Source organism: Oenanthe melanoleuca, chromosome Z (assembly GCF_029582105.1).
Source record: "Oenanthe melanoleuca isolate GR-GAL-2019-014 chromosome Z, OMel1.0, whole genome shotgun sequence".
NCBI classification, from domain to species: Eukaryota; Metazoa; Chordata; class Aves; order Passeriformes; family Muscicapidae; genus Oenanthe; species Oenanthe melanoleuca.
Genome location: NC_079362.1, coordinates 29,666,491 through 29,690,842, shown reverse-complemented (window position 1 = coordinate 29,690,842; position 24,352 = coordinate 29,666,491). Strand labels below are relative to the sequence as shown.

Sequence of the window (24,352 nt, the reverse complement as noted above, 5' to 3'; positions counted from 1 at the left end):
GTTATACCCTTTGCATTTCCCCCCTTTCCTAGTGGTGCTAGACTCTCATCAGTCAGTACTGATGATGTTTAAGAAAGACAAGGAGCAATTGGAGAAGGTCCAGTGGAGGTGACAAAGATGATCTGGGGCCTGGAGCTTCTCTCCTATGAGGAGAGCCTGTGGGAGCTTCGCCTGTTTAGTCCAGAGAAGACTGAGAGTGGATCTCATCGATACGTACAAATATTTCAAAGGCAGGTACTTAGAGAATGGTGCCAGGATTCTTTTCACTGGTGCCTGGTGAGAAGATGAGGTGCAATGGCCATAAACTAAAACACAAGAACCATCATTTCAGCATGAGGAAGAACTTCTTTATGTTGAAGTTGGCAGAGTACTAGAACAGGCTGCCAACAAGGTTGTGGAGTCTCCCTCTCTGGAGGCATTTAAATCTTTCCTTAATGCATTCTATTCTAGGTGATCCTGCCTTGGCAGTGAGGGCTGGACTAGATGGTCTCCAGAGACCACTTCCAGCCCTAAATACTGTGATTCTGTGTGATTCTGTGATCCAGTCTAATGATCAAATACCCAGAAAAGACAAATTTGAGACAAATTTTTTTTTGTCTATGGCAATCTGTAAAGTTTGCATGCTGTAATCGGCTTAATGCGTTCTACAGTTTGGCAGTTTAGGTCAGTGGAAAGATGGGCCATTAGACACCTGGACAGGTTTGCTTTTTGCTGTTCTGGTACTAAACTTGGCTAAAGGCAGTGATAAAACTCAGTAAAACTTGCTAAACTCAGAGAGAGTTTTTTTGAGACCAGTGGAAAAGGCACAGCTACCACTGCACACAAGAAAAAGTCATGCAGACTTTATTCTTGGGATAAAGGCATAAGAAGCGCCTTCCCAGGCCAGTACAGCAGCTGCCAAGGCCAGCAGTGCCTGCCTGCACTGGTAGGAGGAAAGGCAGCTGTCAGAGAGCATGTGAACCTGGCTGTGCTTACACCTTGTGCCCTGAGCCCCCAGGACGTGCACTGCTTCATTAGGGTGCTCTGACATCTCTACTCCTTGCAGCATCTTTTCCAGAGGCTTTTTCCTTTGGCGCAGCTTGATTCTATCAGCCTCCAGCGTCCCAAGTAACCAATTCACCACTGCTCTCACACTGTGAAATGTGCTCCACTGAGCTGAGTTGCCCCAGCTGACTGCACAGCCGTGGCTCTCGCAGCACGCCTGCATCCACCTCCCGGTGGTTTTGCAGCCTGAAGTCCCCTCGTGGCAGACGGCACTTGCTGGTCGCGTCTAGCCCACGATCTGCGCCACTCTGCTTGCCTGCCTTCCGCGTGTCGCATCACCCAGACCAATCACTTTCTCCCCGAAACCCGTCTGAAATGCCCTGTGTTAGTGCTGTGATTTTCCCCGCGGCGGCAGCCGCCGTCCCGCCCGCTGCTCTCGCTCCGCCGCCCGTCCCCGCCGCTGTCCCGGGCCGCCCCGCCCCGCCCCGGCACCGCCGCAGACCGGCCGGGCAGGAAGCGCGGGGCGGCGCCGCCGCAGGTACTCCCGCACAGGGCTGCGGGGTCCCAAAATCCCGGGCCGGCGGCGGCTCGGATGCCCCCCCGCCCCAGCCCGGCGTGGCACAAGCGGTGCCAGGCTCAGGCCAGCCCCGTGCCAGGCCCCGGCCGCCGGCGCTGGTGGCCCGCGCGGTGCAGCTGGGCTGGGAGGCGCTTCCTTGGCGCTGCGGGAGGCACGGGGAGGGGCGGTGGGGCTGCCTTGTGCTGATCGCACCAGCAGCTCCGGAAAGGTTCATACAGGGTCCACCCTGGTCCGTTTTCTTTGGTGAGTCAGTGTCAGGGCAGCTTTCGGCTAAATATATCTTTCAGACTGCTCCCCAGCAGCGACTGAACCGAAGAAAACCGAGCTGAGACAGACGCTGCTTTTCTGTTGCTATTGGATTTGTTGGAAGCTGTGGGTGACTGCTTGGTGGTGCTTGCAGCAACAGCTCTATGCCAGGAGACGGTGACTTCCAGGAGCTCCTCTCTACTTCCCTTAAGGAGGTGAGGTCTGATCTAGAGGTCTTTGAATGCAGCTCTGACATAATTCGTTATAACTTGGTTCTTTAACCTAATGCTTACTAAATAACCTAAATTAAATTACCTAAAATGCATGCTTGGTCCTGTTCGTGATGTGGACTCATTGACCATCACGCTGGCAAGAAGTAGAAGTGTGATGGAATCTTCAGAAGCTACAGAAAATACTTCTGTTGTACTGACGTAAAAGCCCCAGCATCTGTTTGGAAAAGTTGAAAGCGTTTGTTTCTCCTGATGATACTTCCTTTGTGACAAGCAAAATTAGCTTGGGAATGAAGTTTTTTTGTGTGTTTCAGAATCTTAGTTGAGGCAGAACCTTCTTAAGGAGTGCTTATTGCTGGCATTTGTGAATGTGTGCAGCACCATGATCCACAGTGTCATGGGAGGGAACTGAAAGAATTTAAGTAGCTTTTCACGAAGAGTGAACACTATTGATAGTTGTCTGTAAAGCTAATGTTGGAGCAGGAGGGGGCAGCAATAAACATGATGGGGCTTAGCCGGCGCTAGGATGGATAACCTTTCAGTCATGAGGACAAGTTGTTCCTAAGAGCAGAGGAAAAAGATTAGCTTGGGAAACATCTCAATGTGCTCCATTGTATTATCTCATTGACATAGTGTCATACAGCTGGATGTTGTGTTGAATAGTTTTGTGTTTGCAGTTGGATTCACAGTAACTTGACACAGCAGCAATTTATTTGCTCACATATTTGCTTCAGCTATGTTAGTGTCTGGAACTGAAGTTTTAAAAAATGCAAGAAGTTATTTATAGATACTTTTTTGGAGTGTTGTTAGCTTCCTTTATACAGGAGCTGTGGGTGTCTGCATCTCTGAGCAAAAAGTCACACCTGTGATATGGTTAAGCACTTGAAAAAGTACTCGGAAATGTGGCAAAATTGCCATCCTTGCATAAGGAAGAATGTACCTGAATATGCACCTGTGTAGCTGGCTACAGCTTTTATATCTGAGAGAAGTTGAACTCGAGATCTACAAAAATCCCTTCCAGCCTGAGTTTTATTTTTTCCTTTTACACTTCTGGGCCCAGGTGGTTACTTTGGTCACTAATGTAACCAAGTCTCTTTTGCAATGACCACAGAATTACTTTCTCTGGTGCATAATCTATCGTATGAATCCATACTGGATGATGAACTAACACATAACATTCAGGCATTTTAATAACTATGGTCAGCTGACACAAATTATTCATAAGGAGGCTGCATAATGCTGCATAATGCTGGATTTTTCTCCAGATGACATGGTTCAAAATATTAGTTGAACATTGAGTGCAAATACCAGGACACACTCACCTGCAGTCCCTTGACCTGACTATGTCCCTACCCCCCAGAGCTTGTTACCTTGCCAGGCTTTCTGCAGCTGTTCCTTAACTTTAAGTACTGAACGCCCTGTTTATTGCTATTGATTTTGTGTGCCCACAGCTGTACTTATTTTTGACACGAGAAATTGTTTTACTGTTTCTTGGCTGCTAGTCCAGCAAAATTTAGAAATGAAAAAAGGAGAAAGCAGGTATTAGAGGTCACCTGAGCAGAGGAGGGCAGGGAGCAATGACCAAAAGTAGAGCTGAAGATCTTGGGTGGGTAGTTTAAAAGCTAGGAAGTGTTTTTTTGTCATATGGCAAACCTGAGCTTATTTCTTCCTTTTTTGTTGTCTGTAACAGTGATAATATAATTGGGATTGGCTTATTTACCTAGAGAATTTCCTGTTTCAATCTATTTCCTTAAAGAGATGAAGAAAGGACTGGAAAGTGGGGCATGTACCCTTGCTGCTTCAGGCAATTTAGTGGAGTCAGATCCAGACACTAACAGCAGCAATGGAACCTCAGCAAGAGATAAAGACATGCTTCCTTCTCCTGGAGAACTGGAAAATGTACCACTGAAATCCAGCACAGAAACATCCAGAAAAAAACTCTGTGGCTATTTAAATAAGCTCGGCATCAAGGGGCCAATCAAGACCTGGAAATCTCGCTGGTTCTTTTATGATGAAAACAAATGTCGCTTACTATACTACAGAACTGCCCAGGACATTAATCCTTTGGGGTCCATTGACCTCTCCAGTGCCAGTTTTGACTGCAAAATGGAAAATGGGGAAGGAGTTTTTGAGATCAGAACACCAAGCAGAGCTTTTATTTTGAAGGTAATGAAAAATTCCCAGTCAAGACAGACACATCTGTACTAAGGTGTCTCTTAGCTTGAGTTTCATTTAAGTCCTCCTAGCTTGGATTGCTACCACTTGGACCTAAATTACTTGCACTGTTTCAGCAAGTCTGGAACTCCTTACCTGTGATATGGCTATTGTTTAACAGAGTAAGAATAAAAGCCAAACTGTGTGGAAAATTAAAATATTTGAGGAGTCCTGCAGTCCACATGTAATTTACTGAACAGAAATGAACTCCCCTGTCTAAAATGGTTGCTCCAGGAGGATTCTTTTTTCTTTTCTTTCTTCTTATTTCTACGTAAGTCATTGTTAAAGAGCTCTGGGGATGCTTCCTGTCTAAAACAGTTGTGAGATTTCTGCTTAGTCTTGGACCATAATAAACCAAAACACATTTAAAATTAGTTCAGTGGTCCACTGAGATTTTACCTCTTAAGACCATACTAAAGATTTCCTCTGTCCCAAATCAGTGTTAGGGCCAGAGTATACAGATACAGCATAGGCTTGATATAGCTGATCTTTTTTTTCTGCTAACTTGTGCAGGAGAGTGGTGGTCATCTCCTCAGGATGTGTCTCATGTTGATGAGATGATTCCCCTCCCTTTCCTGTTTTGTGTTATGTTAGGCAATCAGCAGACAGGCGATGATGTACTGGCTGCAGCAGCTGCAAATGAGACGTTGGGAATTTTGCAACACTCAGAGCAGATTTCCTGTGGGCAGCTCTCAGCTTGTGAATGAACCTCTGCCTGGAAGAACAAGTAGGTGTTGCACATGTCAGCCTTTCTTTTGCTTTCAGCTCCATGGTAATGGATGATGTTCCTCATCTGGAAGTGGGTAGAAATTCTAGCCAGGCTTTTAAATACGGGTGCCAGCTATCACTGCTTGGCCAATGTTTGACACTTCTTCCTTATTATTTATTGAAAGTGAGTAAGATGGGTCCTAATCCACAGCATATGTTTGGAGATTTTCAGGTGCCATGTGGATCATCTTGATTTTCCTCACACATGTGAAATGTGCACATTTGATATATCACTCTTGTAAGGCTTCTGAAATTTAGAGCAAGTAAGGTTTTTTTCAGCAGTGGGCAGAAGATGTCCATTCCTAGAAGTGGTAGTAGACAGGTCAGTGGATCGGGGGAGGGCACAACCAGGGTATCCACCTGTTTAGTAATGACTAGATGCACATTTTGTTTGAAACAAATAATCCTCTCCCTAGTAAGTGTCTGCTCTAAAAGGTTCTGCTACAGCAGGCAAGAATTTGGTAACAAACAGTACTTGTAGAGTGCTATCCACCCGTTAAAAGTATCAAATGTGGTTTGGAATGTGGGAAGTGAACAGCAAAATTCTGCTTCCTTATATCTTTGTGCAATTAAAGTTTGATGGTTTAAGGTTAGTCATTCTCATATATATGGTAGAAATCACTTGATTGTCCATGAATAGATCATTCTGTTTGTACATGGAAACTTCTGTAATTTCCAAATTTCTAATTTCTCCTTCTAAAATTAAGGAAGTCTACTCTAGTGTCCTTATTCCAGCTGACGTGACTTGAACATGTAATGTATACCTGTAGCAAACTATTGTGGTTGTCAAATTACATGAAGGACCCAAATTCGATGGAATTCTGTCTTGCTCATTTGCTCTTGTGTCCTATTGTTTTTACATTTGTAGATGTAGTTGACAGTGAAGACTTTTTGCCTCTTGTGAAAACACCAACAGAAGCAGTGGGTTTAAAGGCAGCATCTTTGCCTGCACCCCAAACATCTACTGCTTTGCAGAACATCTCCCTTAAGCACCCTTGGACAGAGATACAGTAAGTGCAAGAAGAGAACTGTAGTGTGGGTGACATGCTGGCCTGCCACTGTGTGCCTTCCTTGTCTGTCATGTATTGTGTGAAATGGAACTCTTGCCTTGGTGAGAAAACTGTGAAGCACCTTTTTGGAGCCTAGTCCAGGCCAAAGTAAACTTTCTGCAGGTGGGTCTTTCACATCCCCCTGTTCTGATGCATTTCACATAATCTAGCTCTCTTAGCAAAGATGCTGGACCTAGGACTTGGTTAAGCAGGACTTGGTAGCAGACCTAGGACTTGGTTAAGCTCTCATCAGTGTAGTCAGTGCTTTGCATGCTTGGTGTGATGCGTCTGCCCAGCAGTCTTGGAAGAGCACTGGTCAGGTTCAGCTGTACTCAGTAGGTAGTCATAGAAGCCCACTAGCTCTTTCCAATGGTTTCAAAGGACCTTAAGTGTATTCTCCAAAGCAGGAACTCCAGGAAAAAGGACCTTGAGCCTGTAAGGTGGCCTGACTGCACAGCTTGCTGAGTTTCAAGGATGTTAATATTCCTAGTGTCTGCTTCTATCTGCTGCAATGGGTAGCCCCATTGTCTTGGGCAGTTACAATTTCACAGAGGCAACCTCATCAGTATCCTCTTTAATGTTTCCTAGTCACTTATTTACACATAATCAAAAATGAGTTAGTGGCCATAGGTGTGGTAGACAGTCAAGCACCTGCCAAATATTGTTGGTGTAGAAGTTGCCTGAAGTTTTTTTACCACCACTGCTGCAGCTACAGTCTGATGCCTTTATGAAGAAAGATCCCCCATGAGACCAGAGTTTCATGTTAGCAGCTTCATTTACAGTTAGTAAAGCAGTGAACACTGAGTCTTTTATAGATCTCACAACAAGGGACTTGTTTTGTTTTTGCTGAAGGATAGCACAGGAGGAGAAGGAAAAGACCTATATGCATACTTTCTGGTACAGGTTTTACACAAACTACTTGTACATTTATAGTTCCCCATGATTCTGTGAAGTCATGTCTTAGTGCTTCTGGCAATATCTGATAGCAGCAGCTGTAACAAACTGTTCCTGGGTCTGACTGCATTTTTGTTCCTGAAACTCTTTACTACGTTTTAGCTTTGACTTTGTAAATAACCTTTGGCAAAGTTATTTATTAAATGTTTCAGAGAACAGGATCTGTGGCTGTTTCAAACGGGATCATTTGTCCCAGATTTGGCTGTGTTGTAGGCAACTGAGCTTCTCTTGGCGGCTTTTCTTGGCACCTGGAAATTTCTGCAGTGAACTAAGGATAGGGATGGAGGAAGGAAGCGAAGGAAAGAGGGAGAGGGAAGGAGAAGGGGGAAGGAAGTATGTGATTGGTCTACTGTTACCTTTGATCCCTCTCTTTGATTGGATGTGTTTATGTATAGGGCTCAAGCACATGAAGAAAGGCCATCTGATTTTACATTGTTGTGCTGTACTGATTCTGTAGCATTTTCCTGGTTTACACCAGTTACAACTTTGCTCTCCTCAAATCCACCAGTTCTATAAAGAGTTCATTTTCTCAGCACATGAAGGAGATAAATTTTGAGAGGTGGGGTGGGAAGGAATGGGAGATAAGGCATTGAATAATTTGAATATGCACTGGCTGGCTGCAGTCATCATAATTTATATTCACTAGGCTGTCTTGATCTCCTCTTGTTTCAGAAACACTGTCTACAATATTTGTGGCTCCAAGCAGCTCTGGGGGAACAATGGGAATGTCTTTAGCTTTGATGAATTCCAAGAGCATCCTCAGAATGTGGATGAGGAGCAAGAGGCAGAAGTGGAGGCAGGATGTGCAGGTGATTGTTACTGAGCTGTGTGAGCTGAGTGGGATGCCTTCTAGCAGGGATTAGCAGGAAAGGAGGTGGTGGCAAGTTTTCTAGGGATAGGAAACCTCTGTTATATTGTCTCAAGTCTCTTCCTGTATTGTTGCCACAAGATTGACTCTTTTGACTCCGCTTCAGGCTCCATCTGCCTCTATCTTCTACCTCTGGAACCATCTCCAGAGGCACACACACAGAACGCCCCACCCCCACCCCCCCAAAAAAACCCCCAAAAAAAACCAACAAGAAAAACCCAATCTGCCAGATTTATTTCTTTGAGGTAAAACTGTAATTACTGCACAGTCACAGGCGAAGTGTGGCTGCTGCACTGCATGCATACATTTCCATGGTGGTAACTTCCATTTGCTGGGGCCAAATTGATGAGCATGGTGCAAGGTGGGTTAACAGGTACCATAAACCATCACGACTTTGTTTATTGTGGGCATATCAGAGTCTGATCCCTACTATTTTGGCTCCAATCCTGTGGGTCAATTTTCCATGTCCTGTATGTCAGCCTTCTCTGTGGAACTGTTGTGAGTCCCTGTAGCAAGACTTGGGAGTCCATAGTAGCAAAACAACTAATTTTCTGTAAATTAAATCTATCTCCCCTCAGTTAAGGAGGGGACCTTGGAAGATGGGAGGATGGGACCCAGGCTGAACTGGATTAGGAAAGCCAAGTGGATGAACAGTGGCTTCCCAGGCTCTGAAGAATTGTCGAGGGAGAAGAATTCAGTGGATAAAGTCAGCGTTCTTCAGCAACAGATTCTGACGCTCACAGAGGAAGTCAAGTCACAGAAGGTGTGTGTGATGAAGAAATTGCTATTTCTAAGGGCCAGGGCCCTGAGGCTGGGGGACTTCGTTGCAAATTGTGTGGTAGAAGCACTGAGAAGCACTCAGCAGGCAGTAACTGGAGACCACTTGAAGCTCCTGGTGTTACCACCTTGCATGTGCCTGAGTGTGTCCAGCACAAAAGAAGACCTTCAACCATTTCTAATAAGTGCAGCTAGGTGTAAGAGGGAGGTAAAACAAATCCAAGTGTACTCTGCTGTTGTCTTGCTTGTGCATCCCTATTGTTCACTAAGTACAGTCCTGAATAGGTACTGTAACACTGTGAGAACTGCCAGGTGGAGTCATGGTGTTAACAGCAGGTCATTCTTCTTAACAGTGACCCACCTTTAAGGTGTGATTCGACTGTTGAAGTCAGGGCATGGGTCACTGCAAGGGCTGTCTCTCATGAATGATGCTGTTCTTCAGAGCATGGAGCAATGCCAGGTTCTCTGCTAATGATGCTGGTAGCTATTCCAGCGGAAGAGGCAGGAGGGCCAAGTCCCATGTTGGGCAGTCAGTTGATTTTCTTTCTTAAGTGTGAGATGGCAGAGCCTGAATCAGCAGTGTGTTGTGGGGCAAGGTTCCATGCCTTCACGCAGGATAGAATGCAGGATGACTCTGACAGAAGGAAGGTTAAAAAGGACACTGCACTTTCCTTCTGGTAGCACAGGTAGTTGCAGACAGCATTATTTCCCTCCCATTTTACCACACTGCTGACCATATCTCTGATACCGAAATAATGAGAAAAAGGACTAATGTAGATGTAGTAGTAGTCATGCTAAGGCTTAGAAAACTGCAGTTCTCGGACAGGCCCTGGGAACCAGCCCTGGGAATGAGTTGGGGACTGTGAAAGCAATAATTAAAGATAACTAAAGAATTTAGTAGAGCATATAGGACATCTAGAAACTTTCAAGATAAGGCTAAAGTATAATAATAAATAAAGGGTTCTGGTGATGGGAAAACATGCAAGGGGAATTAAGGGGGGGGTAGCCTATAGTTTTGAATAGACAAGCATGCAGAATTTATAACTTTTAAGAATGATATCTACAAGATTTATGTATCTGTATTGTCTTGAAGAATGTGTACCTCTGCACGTAGACTACTTTGTAAAAAGGTATAAAAACCTGACGAAAAAGGGAACTGTGGGATCCTGACTTTGGACGCTAGTCCGCAGGTTTCCCCGGGCCCTGAATAAAGCACCGCATAAACTAACTCTGTTAGTTTGTGTTCTTTTTGGGGCATCGGGCAACATCTCCATGTTCTCTGCTGGGCTTCCCAAGAATGATTGTAGGAAAGCCAGAGTTCAGATAGTGTGGGCAGCAGCTTTTATACTAGCAATCCTTGTCAAGTTGTCTGTGAACTGCTGCAGAGACCTTTGAGGCCCTGAGAGCAGAACCTCTCACTCTGGTGTCACTGTGGTTTCAAGATTTCTGCATTGTTTTCCTTCTGAAAGCAGTCAATTTCAGGATATTTCAGTGCTGAATCTGTGCTGTCCATACTGCCATTGCCCTGGACAGCACAGTGATGTGATGGTTTTACATTCCCTTTCCAGGAACTGGTCAAACTTCTGCACAAAGCTCTGGAGGCAGCCCAGCAGGAGAAGCGAGTATCTAGCATGTATCTCACTGCAGCAGAAGATAAGGACAGGCTGGAGCTGGTGCGCCACAAAGTGAGACAAATTGCAGATCTAACAAGTCGACTGGAAGCTCTTGAACAAGAAAAGAAGGAACTGGAGCAGATAGTGACTTTGAGAGACAGCCATATCCAGGAGCTCAAGGAACATGTGCAGCTTCTGATGGAGAAGAACCATGCCAAACAGGAAGTCATCATGACCTTGACAGAGCAGATGGCCCGAGAGCTCTCTGACCCCCTGCAAGAAGCCAACACAATCACTGTAGAGACATTGTATAAGCAGCAGGAGGAGATTGAGCATCTGAAGGTGTGTGAGATGGCACAGGTCTTTTGAGCCCATTTTTATTCCCTCGGGTTCAGTGGGAGAGTGTTCTTTGTGGTAAGCACAGAATATGCTTCTGCTGTTTGCTCCATCTGTCTCCAAACCAGAGGGAGGCTGGAAAGGGCTCACCTGATGCCAGCAGGGTACTGAAAGGCATCTGGGTCAGTTTCAGCTTCAGCTTAGAGCCTGTTTTGTTGGACTTCCAGTCATCATTCAGTACCTGCCACTTTCTTTTCTTTCTTTTGTTTCACAGCTGCAGCCTGACTTGCTGCCTTCACTTACTTTCAGTGTTGCAAACCATTTTCTGATACATCCTGGTTCTTTCAGATGCAGGCTGTTGTATGTGCAGAGCTTCTTTAATTATGGGTTGGTGTGAGGTGGAGAATTGCCAAAAGAGCCATTTTCTGTAGAGAGTGATCATTTTTCCTGCCAGCCATGGGGCTGAGATTTGTTTCATAAAAAAAAAAAAAAAAAGAAAACAACCAAAATTAAAGCAATCAACCAAACAAAACCCAAACAAAACACATATATTCTTAATCTTATTTAAGTGCATCCCTGGCTTTATATGATCTGGATCTATCTGTGTTTTTAAGTATATAGATACATTTAGCATTTTCAAGTGTCTTGTTGATGCATGACAGTATTGTGCCTTGATTTCCTTTGTAGGCAATATTTGTTCTGGGGAGTCCTGTCTGCTCCTCAGAACACATAATTTTTTGGGGTATTTATTGTCATTGACATAATCTGATATTCTTGAAATGGGAGGGATTTCAAGCCCCTCAAGAATTCTCCTTGTGTGACTGTTTTGCTTCATGGCAGGATGATATTGATGCATACAAAACCCAGAACCAGTTTCTCAATTCAGAGATCCACCAGGTTACTCGACTCTGGACAAGTGTTGCTGAGAATGAAAAAGCTCTTCTGATGAAGGTAAGGCCAAATGACCTTTTTTCCTTGGTGTGAACTGCTACTAATTTATTTTCAAAGTTGGCACTGGAATAGATTTTGATCCACATGGAATAAGCTTTCTTTTGTTTTATTTTTCAGTGTGACCTCTTTACTTCTTTGTGTTGTTCCCAAATTAGACATGATCATTTTAATTCTTCACAGAAGTAAAATACCCACGGAGATCAGTCTTAAAGGTGTTGAAGCTTAACCCAGATTTCTGTATTTCAGCTATTCAAATAAAAAAGCAACACTGTGTAGGCAATCAGAAAAGTTTCCTAAGACCTGACAGACTGAGTGCTGGTTCCATCTAGTCATGGTTTCTCTGCTGGACTTGGCATGCCAGGTGGCAGCCTGCTTGAAGTTCTGCAGTTAGATTAGAATTCTTATGTTTTCCTAAGTTGTATTTTTATTTCTAGCAGTGTAAGTGTGAAAAACCTGGTTACTCTCAGACTTGTCTAATCCTATTTTCTGGTCCTGAACCACTTTCAAGACTGGAGGTGTGTGCTGGTATTTTTTTTCTGTGAGTTTTGCCTAGGATTTACTTCCCTGGGTTTTAAGGTATTGTTGTGAATGAATGTCTTAAGTCATTTAAATAATCACTGGCAAAGGTTAGGAAAAGCAGGTTCAACATTGAAGTGAAAACATGGCAAAGCTCATTGTCAAGGTTCACTCTACTACTTTCTAGATGGTTAAATCACACAAAGATAAAAAAGTGCTAAAACCTATAATCAGTTAATCTAAAACTAGAATAAATTTTAAATCTACCTTTAAAAACCTGGGGATGGAAAAGGGTAAGGATGGGAAAGCTTTAGCATAAAAGGAATAAGGGAGCTTGGGCTTGATGTGTACCTCCCATTGAGCCACAAGGTTCAGTGGAGACTCCTGTGCAAAACTCTCTGGACTTGAACAATGGTTTGAGCCTAAAGATTTTAACAGCTCTTAAACTTAACAGCACTTAACAATGGCTGAGTTTAAACAATTTACAAAAGATTCTATGGAATTTACTGCAATCACAATAGTAACTCACTTATAGGCCTAACTTACTTGCCAACTTAAAATACTTAAGAACCTAAGATGCCAGGTACATTTTCTGCAGCATATTCACACAGACCTAGAGTACATACAAGGTACCTGTGAAAATTCTCCCTTGAGCTCAGTGAAGTTCTCTGTCAGTTGTCTGCATCTTCTCAACAGGGAAAGGGTTAAGCCTTGAGGAGTGGGCCAGGCTTTGTCATCACTGGCAGTGGTCCTTTAAGTACAGCAAATCTGAGAGTTCTCTGGCTCTAAGAGGTCCCAGGCAAAGGGAGGGTGCTGGTCACAGCTGCTGTGGTCCAGGAGAGCTCAAAGGGTCTCACTTAGAACCACTGTTTATAAGTTCAAAAGGCAATTGCCTTTAGTCACAGTAATTTGCTATTCTGGCTGCAATTGGTAACTTTTGAAAATTTGATGACAAAAATATTCTTCACTTGAGTTTGCAAGAAAAATAGGTTTCCAAGGGTGTTTGTTAAAAACAGAAGCTCATTAGACTGCGGGAACAAACTGGACTTCTGGACAATAGATCAATATGATTTTGCAGAAGCACATTTAATGTTTATAATTCACCCTAATTATACATTTCTAGAACCATCACCCATGTGGGGACATATTTTACAATTGGTAATTTTAGGATATTGATCCACCCATTCAAACCTCCCAGAGTTCCTAATTGGTGGTCACATGCAGTTTTGCTGCCTCCCATTATTTTGGATCTTCTAATCTTGGTATTCTGTGTTTTCAACTTCTTCTCTCCCAGTCTAGCATAGTTTATGTTCCAGTGGCCTTGGGGGGTTTCAACAAGTTATCTAAAAAACTCCTAAAATCTTCTCATGCTGTGCACCTGTTATAAACACTGGTCTAAACTAAGGAATACACAAAAACAGCTAGCGTGTGAAAGAAGTGTGTGAACGAACAGCAAAATATTCAGAAATAACTGGACAGCAAAACATAACAACTAAATTTAGTTTTTGGCTGGTGCATACGCAAGGCCCAGATTTGTACAGACACACCCACCAGGGTCTAAACCTTAGTCCAGCATTACAGCCTTAGACAGCACCATTTCTTGGGAGCAGACCATATTTCTGATAAGCACAAGAGCTTAGCCCAGGTGCTGTTCATCAAGACTGAGGCCTAACAAGCGTTTCTGAGATGACAGGCCTTAGATAGAGGAGTGCACCACCACAAGTATGTCTTCACAGTTATGGATTCTGGGACAGGGCAAAAAGCTGCTTCTGGAGTGTTATTGCCATTCTTGCATCTGTTTGCTTTCTAGTTCTTTGAAACCCTGCCTTCCTTCTAACTTACTGCCCTCTCATCCTGAGACTGCCATAACCTTCAAAAAGGAAGTAATCATACGAGCACAGCATGCTCAGTGTGGGGCAAAATGCTGATTTAAGTGATAGTATGAAACAAACCATGCTCCTTTCTGTCCTCTCTATAAGCAACCTAATTCTCTCTGTGGTTTCTGTTTTGTTTTTGTTTTGAACTTCTGCTTCCCACTGAACAGGAGTCTTCTCTGAGCTTCCCATGAGACACTGGGTGAGTCTTGTCACCTGTGTAGCCTCAGTTCCCCACTTGTGGAGTGCATTAATAATCCTTAGTGGTTTTTTCTGCTTTCTGTGCCCAGGACTAAGGTGGTGGCAGGTGCTGTCCTGCTATTTGATCTCAGTTGGGCTTGATGTGTACCAGTGCCATGGGACTGGGGATGCTGAGGGGCATGTGGTCACCTAGTCTGTGGTGCTACCATGTATCCATGGTAAAAATGGTATAGGTACAGCTCAGTCTCTGGAGTAGTGTGCTTTATCAGGATACAGCTCAATGTGGAGTAGAAAACTTGACTGAGGATGAGGGAAAAAGGCTGCAAAGAACTCAGATGCAGTCCTGTCTCTTTGACTGCATCCTTAGTTGAGCTGGTGGGGTGTGGCCGTCTACTGATGCAATGTAGTAGTTAAAGTAGGTGATGATATAGTAGGTCTCCCACTCCATAAGCAGCTTCTGTTGCATGCTAGCTACTGCAGCTTGTGCTTGTTCCTAGACAGTGGTGGTTAATTCATGGCTGCAATTCCTCTGATTGTGGAAAACTACTAAATGTGTTTCCTGCGGGCCTTGCTCTTCAGAAGTCTTTATGTGCTGACCAGGCCAGTAGAGAGCAGTGGCAATGCAGGAAGGACTACCACTGAACGAGCTCTTTCCTTCTGGTTTCCCCATCAGTGTGCCTGCCTCCAAGCAAGAAACTGCCAGATGGAGAGCAAATACCTGACAGTCTTGAGAAAGCTGCAGGAGGCTGTGCCTGGCCTGCCCAACTCGCATGCGGAATTGGTGAAAAAACTCATCCAGGAAGCTCTCCAGTGGGATGTGAAGGAAGAAGCAGAAGAAGGTTTTAACTTGAACCCTGTAAGGTAAGAGTTGGGAGCATGGGGATCTTCACAGCTTTGTAGAAGCCTGTCTGCAAAGGGAAGTGTGCAGGCAAGATACATCTGAGAACATTTTATAGCAGGGGCCTACAAATGTGTCTATGCCTTCCTTCACAGTCAGGGCCCCTGTTCTGTAGCAGTTCCCGTTTTATCTGTTTGGTCAGTCTTGCAGGTTCCTTTTGAGATGAGACCCCCTAGGCTAGGCTTGGTTTCTTTGTCAAGAATAGATGATATCTTACAAGTTTCCCACCCTGTGGACAGATGGTGCACAAACCCTTGATAAGCTGTAGTATCTTTACTCTTGGTATGTTCTGATAATTAAGAGATTTGCAGTGTGTACAAGGAGACATCTGCAGGGACTGTGGATCTCTGTTCTTTGATCTGATGCCCCAAACCCTTTCCAGTCCTCTACTACAGATCTGTCTCTGCACTGGGACAGGGTAGGGAGAAGGTACACAGTGTTAGCTCACTATTTCTTTGGGGGCTGATGAGGGGTCTGATGATGTTGGTCTGCACCTCAGAGCAAAGTTATGCTTGAGTTGGTGTGTGTATGCCAGTGCTGCAGGCTCTCATTTGTCTTCAAGACTCTGAGGTAGGCTGTCACATGCAGCTGTCAGAGAAGAGAAGGAGGAGTACTGTTACAAATGAGTGTTTGAGATTGCTTTAAAAAAATCAGTAGCAAGGGTATCAGCAAAACCCAGATTTAATATTAAGTGGCAGCACAACAAAGTGAAGTTGAGGCCTAACAAGCATTTCTCAGATCTCAGTGCAGCCTGGAAAGGGAGGGTGGGTGGGGGGGTGCATGCCCACAAGTACTTGTGCTCTGGTACGGGTGGTGAACCTGGCAGCAGGCAGGTTCATGCCTGTAGCTGGCATGACCCCAGGCAGTGTCATGACATTACCAGCACTGTCATTGGAATTAAACACTGCCTTGTGTCCCTCCAGTGAGTATGATGAGTATGGGTTTATGACTGTACCTGACTATGAAATTGAGGACTGGAAACTACTGGCCAAAATCCAAGCCCTTGAGATAAAGTCAAACAAACTGCGGAGCCAGGAAATAGTGGAGAAGCCCCTCCGTGACAGATGGAACAGCATTGGAGAGCTGACCCCGTCTGGAGAGCTGAAGAGTCTGATCCGAAGTGGCATCCCAGCGGAGCATCGGCAGCGGGTGTGGAGGTGGATGGCCAGCCGGCTCTGCAGCCCTGTGCCAGGCCACTACCAGTGGCTGCTGGAGCAGAGCAGGAGCACCGAGCACCCTGCCTGCCGGCAGATTGAGCTTGACCTGCCCCGCACACTGACCAACAACAAGCACTTCTCCTCTCCCTCCTCCCGCCTCATCCCCAAGCTCCGGAGGGTGTTACTGGCATTCTCCTGGCACAATCCTGCCATTGGATACTGCCAGGGATTGAACAGGTGAGGAGCCAGGTATGCTGCTTCTTCATGAGATGGCACTGAAAAGATGTAGACACATACTCTAGCCTGTGATTCAAGCAGCCTCAGTGTCTTGCCTCTCTACAGTTCTGTCCTAGCTCTAAGCATTACCTGCAGAATTCTGCATTTGGTGGATTTTCATCCAGTGTTGTTACCGGGATCCAGCAAGCAGCAGGATGCACTTGTGTGGCATCTCTATAGTTACAGGATAGGAAAGAACAGCTATAGGAGGAAGAGTGAAGCAGTCCCAGAATAACACCACAAGGCTGGGGCTGAATTTTTAAGTAGTAATGTAATGTAGTAAAGCAGAAGAACACCCTGGTGATTCCCTTTTTTTTGCTGAGAACAGTTGGAGAAAATGTTGGGAAGTGTTAACATGCAAGGGAGTTGCAACAAATGTTACAGAGAGACTGAGGAAACCACGGTTGTTCTGTCTGGAAAAGAGAAAATTCAGAGATTATAAAAGCTTCTTTCACTTCCCAAGGAAGGCTATAGGAAAGATGAACCTGAGTTTCTTAGAATTGTGTAGAAAAGGCACAAGGCATTAGCTCTAAGAAGGGAATTTCTAGTTGGACCTTTTCACATGAGGAAGGTCTGTGTAAGCTGTTTATTCCTAATGATCTTTGGATGGTCTTCAGAAAGACAATAGAAACTTTCCTCCAGAGAGTCCTTAATATAAAGTATCATCTTTCTAGTCTGTCTAAAAGGTGGTAAGTCTGAGCTGAAGGAGGTCAGAGCTGTAAAAGAATGTATGGAGATATTAACTATATCACATTATATGGAATACCACTGTGTGACCTCTTTCCTGTATTGAAATAACCTAAATCAGCACACTACTAACTTCAGCAGGTCTACAGAAGATTCCTTTAGCTGGGAAACCTGTCTTTGTCAGATCAGTTCCGTATGTTCTTACAAGGCCACATGAGAAAGAAAATCACATCCCTGTGGTGCCTTCAGATACAGATCACTTGCCTCTGTCTGGTTGTCCTGCTACATTTGATATTTTGGATGCCAATGGAGCTGGAGACATGCAAAAAGAAGTCTTGTATTCTTCAGTTCCTGTGTTGGTGACTCCTCCTACAGTATTGAATTCCCTCACCATGCCTTGTCTATCATAGATTGGCAGCTGTTGCTCTCCTTGTCCTAGAAGATGAGGAAAGTGCTTTCTGGTGTCTAGTCTATATTGTGGAGAACCTAATGCCAGCAGACTACTACAGTGACACACTAATAACATCACAGGTGAGTTGAACACCCTCACATCTGCTTGGACTCTCATACAGTGATTTACAGTAAAGATTTAAAAGTGAGTAGTCAACCTGCTGTGTATTTGATTTTTCACAGGACAGTGATACCACCTTGAAATCCCTTTCATTGCAGAGGTATTGGAGACTTGAGAGTACAAAATTATTACACTCAGAGAAGCAGCATACATAGAGCAGAAAAACTGGTCACCAGCTCTAGGAAATGGGGTACCACTCCTAAGTAATAACATGAAAGTCACGTTAGTCAGAAGGAAAGAGGCCAGTAATTGCACAATTAGTTATTTTAAAAAAGTCTTAATAGAGGCAAAATTCTTGTGTGTGTAGACTGAGTATGAGCAAGGCACCATCTTGCAGCCCTTCAGATGATGTTTTTGAAGCTGCACTCTATCTTTGGAGTGCCATGTACATGTGGATGAAAATGCTGGGTTTTTTATATTCACCGCATTCATGATCAAGCATGGTGTTAGTTCTCACTATGGGGCTCTCTGCACATTGGCAATGATTCTGGCCTTTTGATGTCAAATGTGCCGTGAATAACTTACCCACCTGATTCAAAATGACTGGATTTCAAGATTTTCTGTGTGTGTCTCGTGTCAGATATACTATGTCCTCCCAGGCAGACAACGAGATAAGCTTACTCCCACATAGTTCAATGGAATTGTAATTGTGTGCCCATACCACCCACACCCGTCAGTGCCCAGTCTTGAAAGCCTGGCTGTGATCTTAGTGTCCCTGTTGTGTATGGTCCTTTCAGAGAGAAGAGGGTTGGTTTTATCTGTGGGCTCACGATAGAGGAGGTTTCAAGGTTCAGTAGCTGAGTGACTGATAATGCCACTGAATTTTTTGACTAACATTTACTGGGACAGTGGTCTGGTGGTGGAGAGGCCAGCTCACAGACTGGGGAAACAGTCGAATGACTTTGAAGATAGCAAAATGTCTATCCAGAGGAGGCTGTGTTAGCTGTGAGATTTAATAGACAGCACTCAATACTCAACAAGTAGAGACTGACAGGGAAAATATGACAGACTGAAAAGGCTCGCCTGCATTTGGTGAGAAAACCTTGTCAGCTGAAAGTCTTCTTTAGAAATAATTTCTGATCTCATTGTTGGTATCTGAAAGTCTAGCCAAGACCCATGTAAAGAGGAACATCTAAGGTGATGCATTTTGGGTTGGCTTGATAAAGTGAGTTGGCTGGAAAACTTAAAATTGCAATTTTAAAGACAAAGCATATTACTTGTATGGTTTGTACCCCTGCCACAGCTAAGTGGGCTGACACAGCTGGGGCATTAATATGATATGGCAGAGGGAAGCCCTAAACATAATTCTTGTCTTTAGCACTTACCCCCCAGAAAGCATGGCTCTGCTGAGATGAAACCTTTATGAACTTGGATCAAGGATCTCACTGACTGCACTTCTGTGTTTTGGCTCATGCAACCAGAAACAGACAGTACTCAGACCACAAAGAGAAGCTTCAGTGAGAAGATCAGGTGCTGCTTGCTAGGTCAGAGGTATTCAAGGTGTTCAGTCTGTTGGGCCATGTAGAGTCATTCGGACCTGGGCAGTTTTTAATGCCTGTCATTCAACTGGATGCACACAGTATTAGAGAAAATCCCGGTAGAACCAATGCAGGAAGATGTGTCAGATTTTCCCCTCTTGACTTTGAGATTGGGAAGGAATATGATTCTTTGAGTGAGAAGAATGTATGTTTCTCTGCTCATATCTTGGCCTTGTTTCAGCTCCATGCTTTGCACTGGATGCCTCATACAAGTACACTGCTCAGTGAGTTTGAAGGGTTGGAAGACAAAGGATGCTCTGCTCTTCCTAGGGTGTGGTTCACTAGAAGGCAGCATCAGTGATGACCCTGACATGCCTGGGCCATTGTCCTGTTGAACTGCTCCTTTCTTCCAACAGCAGGACTACTCTTGACTAAGACTTCATTGTTTTCTTTCTTGTCAATTTTAGGTAGATCAGAGAGTCTTCAAAGACTTCCTGTCCGAGAAGCTGCCTCGCCTCATGGCTCATTTTGAACAGTATCGGATTGATGTCTCACTCATCACCTTCAACTGGTTTTTGGTGGTCTTTGTGGACAGCCTTGTGAGCGACATCCTACTGCGAGTGTGGGATGCCTTCTTGTATGAGGGAACTAAGGTACAGCTCTCAGTCTAGGCCTTCCTCCCATCTGTACCATCTCTCTGGCATAGTGACAGGGTGATGGACATACACATCTATCAAAGATATATGAGGTTGAACTGCTTGTCCTATGCTGCCTGTTCGGTGGCATGCCCTGATGGCCTGTTTTCTATGTACTTGCTGCTAGTAGGCAGACCTAGTCCCTGAGTCTGTCCATGTGTTACTTTTTAGCCAGCAGTTGTGCTACAAAACATCCCTTTGATAGGCCATAGTGTCTGCTGCTCTGTCACACAGCTGACAGTATTACTGATAAAAGGAGCAAAAGATAAGCAGTATCTGAAAATGTGAGTCCTGCATTGTCCCTGTGCATAGGGAGAACTAGAGAACCCTTGTGAAATCCCTGTGGGGTCCTTTTGTAAAGCCTGGTATTCTCTGGGATTGCAAATTAGCTAACATACGGTCATTCTCTTGAGATTAGCTCTGTATTCCTTTAGGTCTGCCCTAATACAGAGTATTGACAGTGGGAGTAACCCTGGATCTGTACTGGAGTCTGTGTGTCCAACGCTGTCTTTTAGCCAGGATGGCTGGACCTTCAGTTCCTTAAAAATTTATCCACTCAAATACCTTTCAACTCTCCAGGTAATTTTCCGCTATGCTCTTGCGATTTTTAAATACAATGAGGAGGAAATCCTAAGAATTCATGACAGTGTGGAGATCTACCAGTACCTACGCTTTTTCACAAGGATGATCACAGATGGCAGGTAGGACTCTGAGTTGTAGACAAGCTTCCATTGTGTATTTGTACTTGCTTGCCTGTTAGGTCAGCTTAACAAGAGTTGTGACTAGTTTATTAAGAGAGATGCAAATGTACTGGTAAGTCTGTGGGACATGGATCTGTTAGTCTCTTTTTGACTTTCTCTCCATGGAATTACTTAAAATCCTTTTGCCTCGGGCAAGCAGAGCAAGCTACAAAGTCTGGATCAGCCTCCTTTTTGTAGCAGCTGGCAGTTGTGCTACTGATTGCTGGGTTTCTCTCAGGTGTAGTTGGGGTGTTTGGGAACACAGCATGACCCATGGCCTTGAATGGCAACATATGTCTGAGATGAAGATTTCTGTGATCAGAAGAGCTCAACATCAGGAATATTCCTCCGTGACAGGAATATATCAGATTTGGCATCTGATCCATTGTCTCCTGAATGATGGCTGCACACTGATACCTTAGAAGGTGGGATGGTATAAGTGTATGTGAAGTACTGCTTGGGTTAGTGTTTGCATTAGTGTGGAAAGAATTTCTTTAAGACTCTGCTGTTTGGTGACTTCTAAGCTCAGAGAGCTGAAGTCTGAGGCCCTACTCTTTAATACCCCAGAATGTTCTTAGTGTATCTGTTACCATGTGTTACCAGCCAGTAAATAAGTTGACCAGGCTGTCCTTTCTATTGTAGGAAGCTGATGAACATTGCCTTCAATGACTTAAACCCCTTCCCCATGAAACTGCTGAGGAACCGTCGGTCCATGCACAGGGAAGAGCTGGAGGCTGAGCTGTGTCAACTTGAACAGATCAAGGCAGCCTACGTGAAAGAGAGAGCGGAGCAGGGACCTCAGGACCTGAAGGAGGTTGCTAGTGAAGAGGAAGAAGAGAGCTAACAAAAAGAGTTCATCATCACTTCCCTCCCATCTTGCAGGAGGTCATCAGTAGCAACTGTCAGTAAGAAATGGACCAGAGGGGGGGGAAGTGTGGTCACCAGAGTTCATCTGCCCCAGTAAGGAAAGCTGTAGTAATGGGACCATTTGGAGACTAAGTCAGACTTTATAACGGATTGGAAGGTGTCAGAGGAGTTTTGTCCTCTTCTGTACTTCTCCCATTTAGTCCATCCTGTCCTGTGCAGTTCAGGATTACAGCTGAGGGTGCAGAGGAGATACCAGTTGTGGTGTCATGACAGGAATTGACATGGTGCAGAAGACCAAACCAAACAGGGCTTTTATACATTTTCTGATGGAGTCTTGAATGAGATCTTTATCTGCAAGTAAAGTCTCCAGAAATAATGAACCAAGAACACTCCCTCCTTGTTACCTAAAGCTTCTGAATTGGTCAGGAAAAAGCCTTCTCTTAGTGTCCAGCCTGCCAGGAGAGTGTGTGCTTAACACTGTTACTGATCAAGACACTGTCTCCAGAAGAGTGTGAGGTCTGTGGAGGTTCTGAAAGATGGAGGACATCATCTCATGGGACTCAGGCTGGAACAAAGAAATGGGCTGTGGGAGAGTAGAGTTGCTTCTCCAGTTTGGTTCCTGTAGGAAGTTCATGGGAGCACAAGGTGTGTCTCCTGCTTGGCTGGGAAATGTTGGGAGCTTTTTCTCCTCATTGTTTAGCTTTGAGGCCCTGGCATCTCTCTGTGCTGGTGAGTTTGCTCCATAGAGGAACTCTCATCTCTGTATGAAACCAACCACAGCCTGCCTGCAGGCAGAGCCTTTTACTGGGGATGTCTGGGTTTTCTGATAGCCTCACTCCTGGCCATCTCTCTGCCCCACAATTAGAGTCCTCCTGTGCTGCGTTTTTACATTGATACCTCTTATCTGACTCCCATTCATTATGGAAGGGACTAGAGTTTTTCTGTAAGAGTTTGATATTGATGGTGTTTTATCCTTGGCATATGGCTGGTAGTGAACCTGAAAACCCTGGGTACAAGATCACAAAAGATTACTTGATATCCTTTAGAAAAAAACCATTACTGTCCCCGGAAGGGGGGACAAGGAGCTGGCCTCCATGGCTCTAGCACACAGAGATGCCCTGTTTGCCTCTGGGAATGGGGCCTGATAGCTTTCTGCCCTTCCTCCCAGGCTTGCTCATCCCCCCGGAGCTAGATACCCTGCCTGTGCAGCTCAGCCCTACACAGACCCACGATGAGTCAAGTATTTAGATAAATACAACTTATTTTCCTTAACATGATGCCAGATCCTGCTGCCCCACCTTCCTGCTGAGCGGTGCATTACTCCAGGTGTGTCTGCAGTGCACTGACAGCATTCAGCAGACCCTGCTATAAGGGGGGGCTCTGCTCTATGTTTTTAGAGTGACCTTGAACCCAAGTGGATTATGCCTTCTTTAAATATCTTGTGGTTGGTAACCCAGCCCTTAGAGTTGTCAGTGCTTGTAGAGAAAGGAAAGGGAGGAATTCATAGCCCACAATGTTCTCAGCCCTGTGGGCTGTAGCCAAGATGACAGACTCTAGGGGAAACAGTGCTTGTTCACCTGAGACACGTGGTGTGCCTCACTGGACAAGTCAGCCAGTTTCAATGAATTATAGAAGACTGAGACCTTGGAAGCCAACCACACAGCAGAGAAGTAATGAAAGTGGAAGTGAAATTTTGGGAAGAGTGGATAGATCCCCTGAATGTCACTGAGAGCTGCACACAGTGAAAGTGTGGGATGAGAAGAACATGTTACTGGAAGCCTGCTACAGTATCTCAAAAAAAAAAATGGACTCACCTTAAAACTATACCATCTACATAGGGAAGTCTAAAAGGCAGAAGGTTTTGCTTCACAGATGCTGTTACTAATCTAATTTATTTATATTCTTATGTTCATGGGCGCATACAGAGTTTTGCTATTGTTGCAGACATTATCTTATAAATCACAACCATGAAAATTAGAAGTTTACTTACAATTGTATTTCCTACAGCTTTTTGCAACAGCTTAAAAATCTTTCTTCCTGACTTGTCCTTATGTTTATTAATAAAGGCATTTTAAATGTGTTATTAGACAAGACCACAGCCTGACATGTGTCTACAGTATATAATAAACATTGGTCTGTGTGATACATAAACTTTTCTGAAGTAGACATAAAGATCAAGGTATTGACTCTGATAGGGAATTCTGAAAATAATTTTAATTGAAATCAGTAGGGAGGGACATGTGAGGCTTGTTATGTTTCTTTTCTTTTGTGTCTTCAGCTCTTGGTTTTGGTCCACATGTATTTGCTGAGGACCACTTCCTCTGGTCATTGATTAATCATTTTTGGTGATTCTTTATTAAACTGTGGTGGATGCAGGAATATCTGCAAGGCCTATGCAGACCTGCACCATGTAGCAAAGCTCACATGTCCTCATGGGCCCTCATCTACTTTCCTTCTGCTTCACAAACTTGAGTGCTACTGAAAAGCTTTGAACTCAGGTCTCAAAATTGCAGTTGGGCCAGACGCAAATCTCTCAGGTCCCTGCAAGACCTGCAGTGACTATCAGTCAGTGCCACGGGTGTTTTGGACCTCTTGGCTACCTCTGCATGAAGTGCTCAAGAATGAGTTGTGCTGCCACTGCCAACTGTTGTGGCTGGGAAACAGTTGGAGCTCATTTTGCAGCCCAGCAGCTCCTTCTGCCTGTGCTGACACCTGTGGATAAAACAGGTGTTTTTCTACCCAGAGCCAGTCTTTGCTGAACTTTGCTGTATGCATAACATTATTTGTGAAATTAAGCTTTCTGTCTCTGCATTAGCCTAAACCTT

At 44.4% G+C, this 24,352-nt stretch overlaps 1 protein-coding gene across 2 annotated transcripts; it reads left to right on the top strand.

Annotated features, from left to right (window-relative positions):
- Window positions 1–1,466: 1,466 nt before the first annotated feature.
- On the top strand, window positions 1,467–23,620 carry TBC1D2 (TBC1 domain family member 2). 2 transcript variants are annotated; one of them, XM_056513784.1, is made up of 15 exons: window positions 1,467–1,522; window positions 1,849–2,022; window positions 3,794–4,203; window positions 4,846–4,978; window positions 5,888–6,029; window positions 7,695–7,831; window positions 8,469–8,653; window positions 10,236–10,622; window positions 11,457–11,567; window positions 14,832–15,019; window positions 15,980–16,450; window positions 17,587–17,707; window positions 19,693–19,878; window positions 20,500–20,621; window positions 21,303–23,620. In XM_056513784.1, exons 3-15 carry the CDS (start codon window positions 3,796–3,798, stop codon window positions 21,502–21,504), a joined length of 2,793 nt encoding a protein of 930 aa, XP_056369759.1. In that variant the 5' UTR covers window positions 1,467–1,522; window positions 1,849–2,022; window positions 3,794–3,795; the 3' UTR covers window positions 21,505–23,620. The 2 variants fall into 2 exon arrangements, with proteins under 2 accessions (XP_056369759.1, XP_056369760.1); XM_056513785.1 differs by having other exon boundaries at window positions 1,478–1,522; window positions 3,728–4,203.
- The last annotated feature ends 732 nt before the right edge of the window (window positions 23,621–24,352 follow it).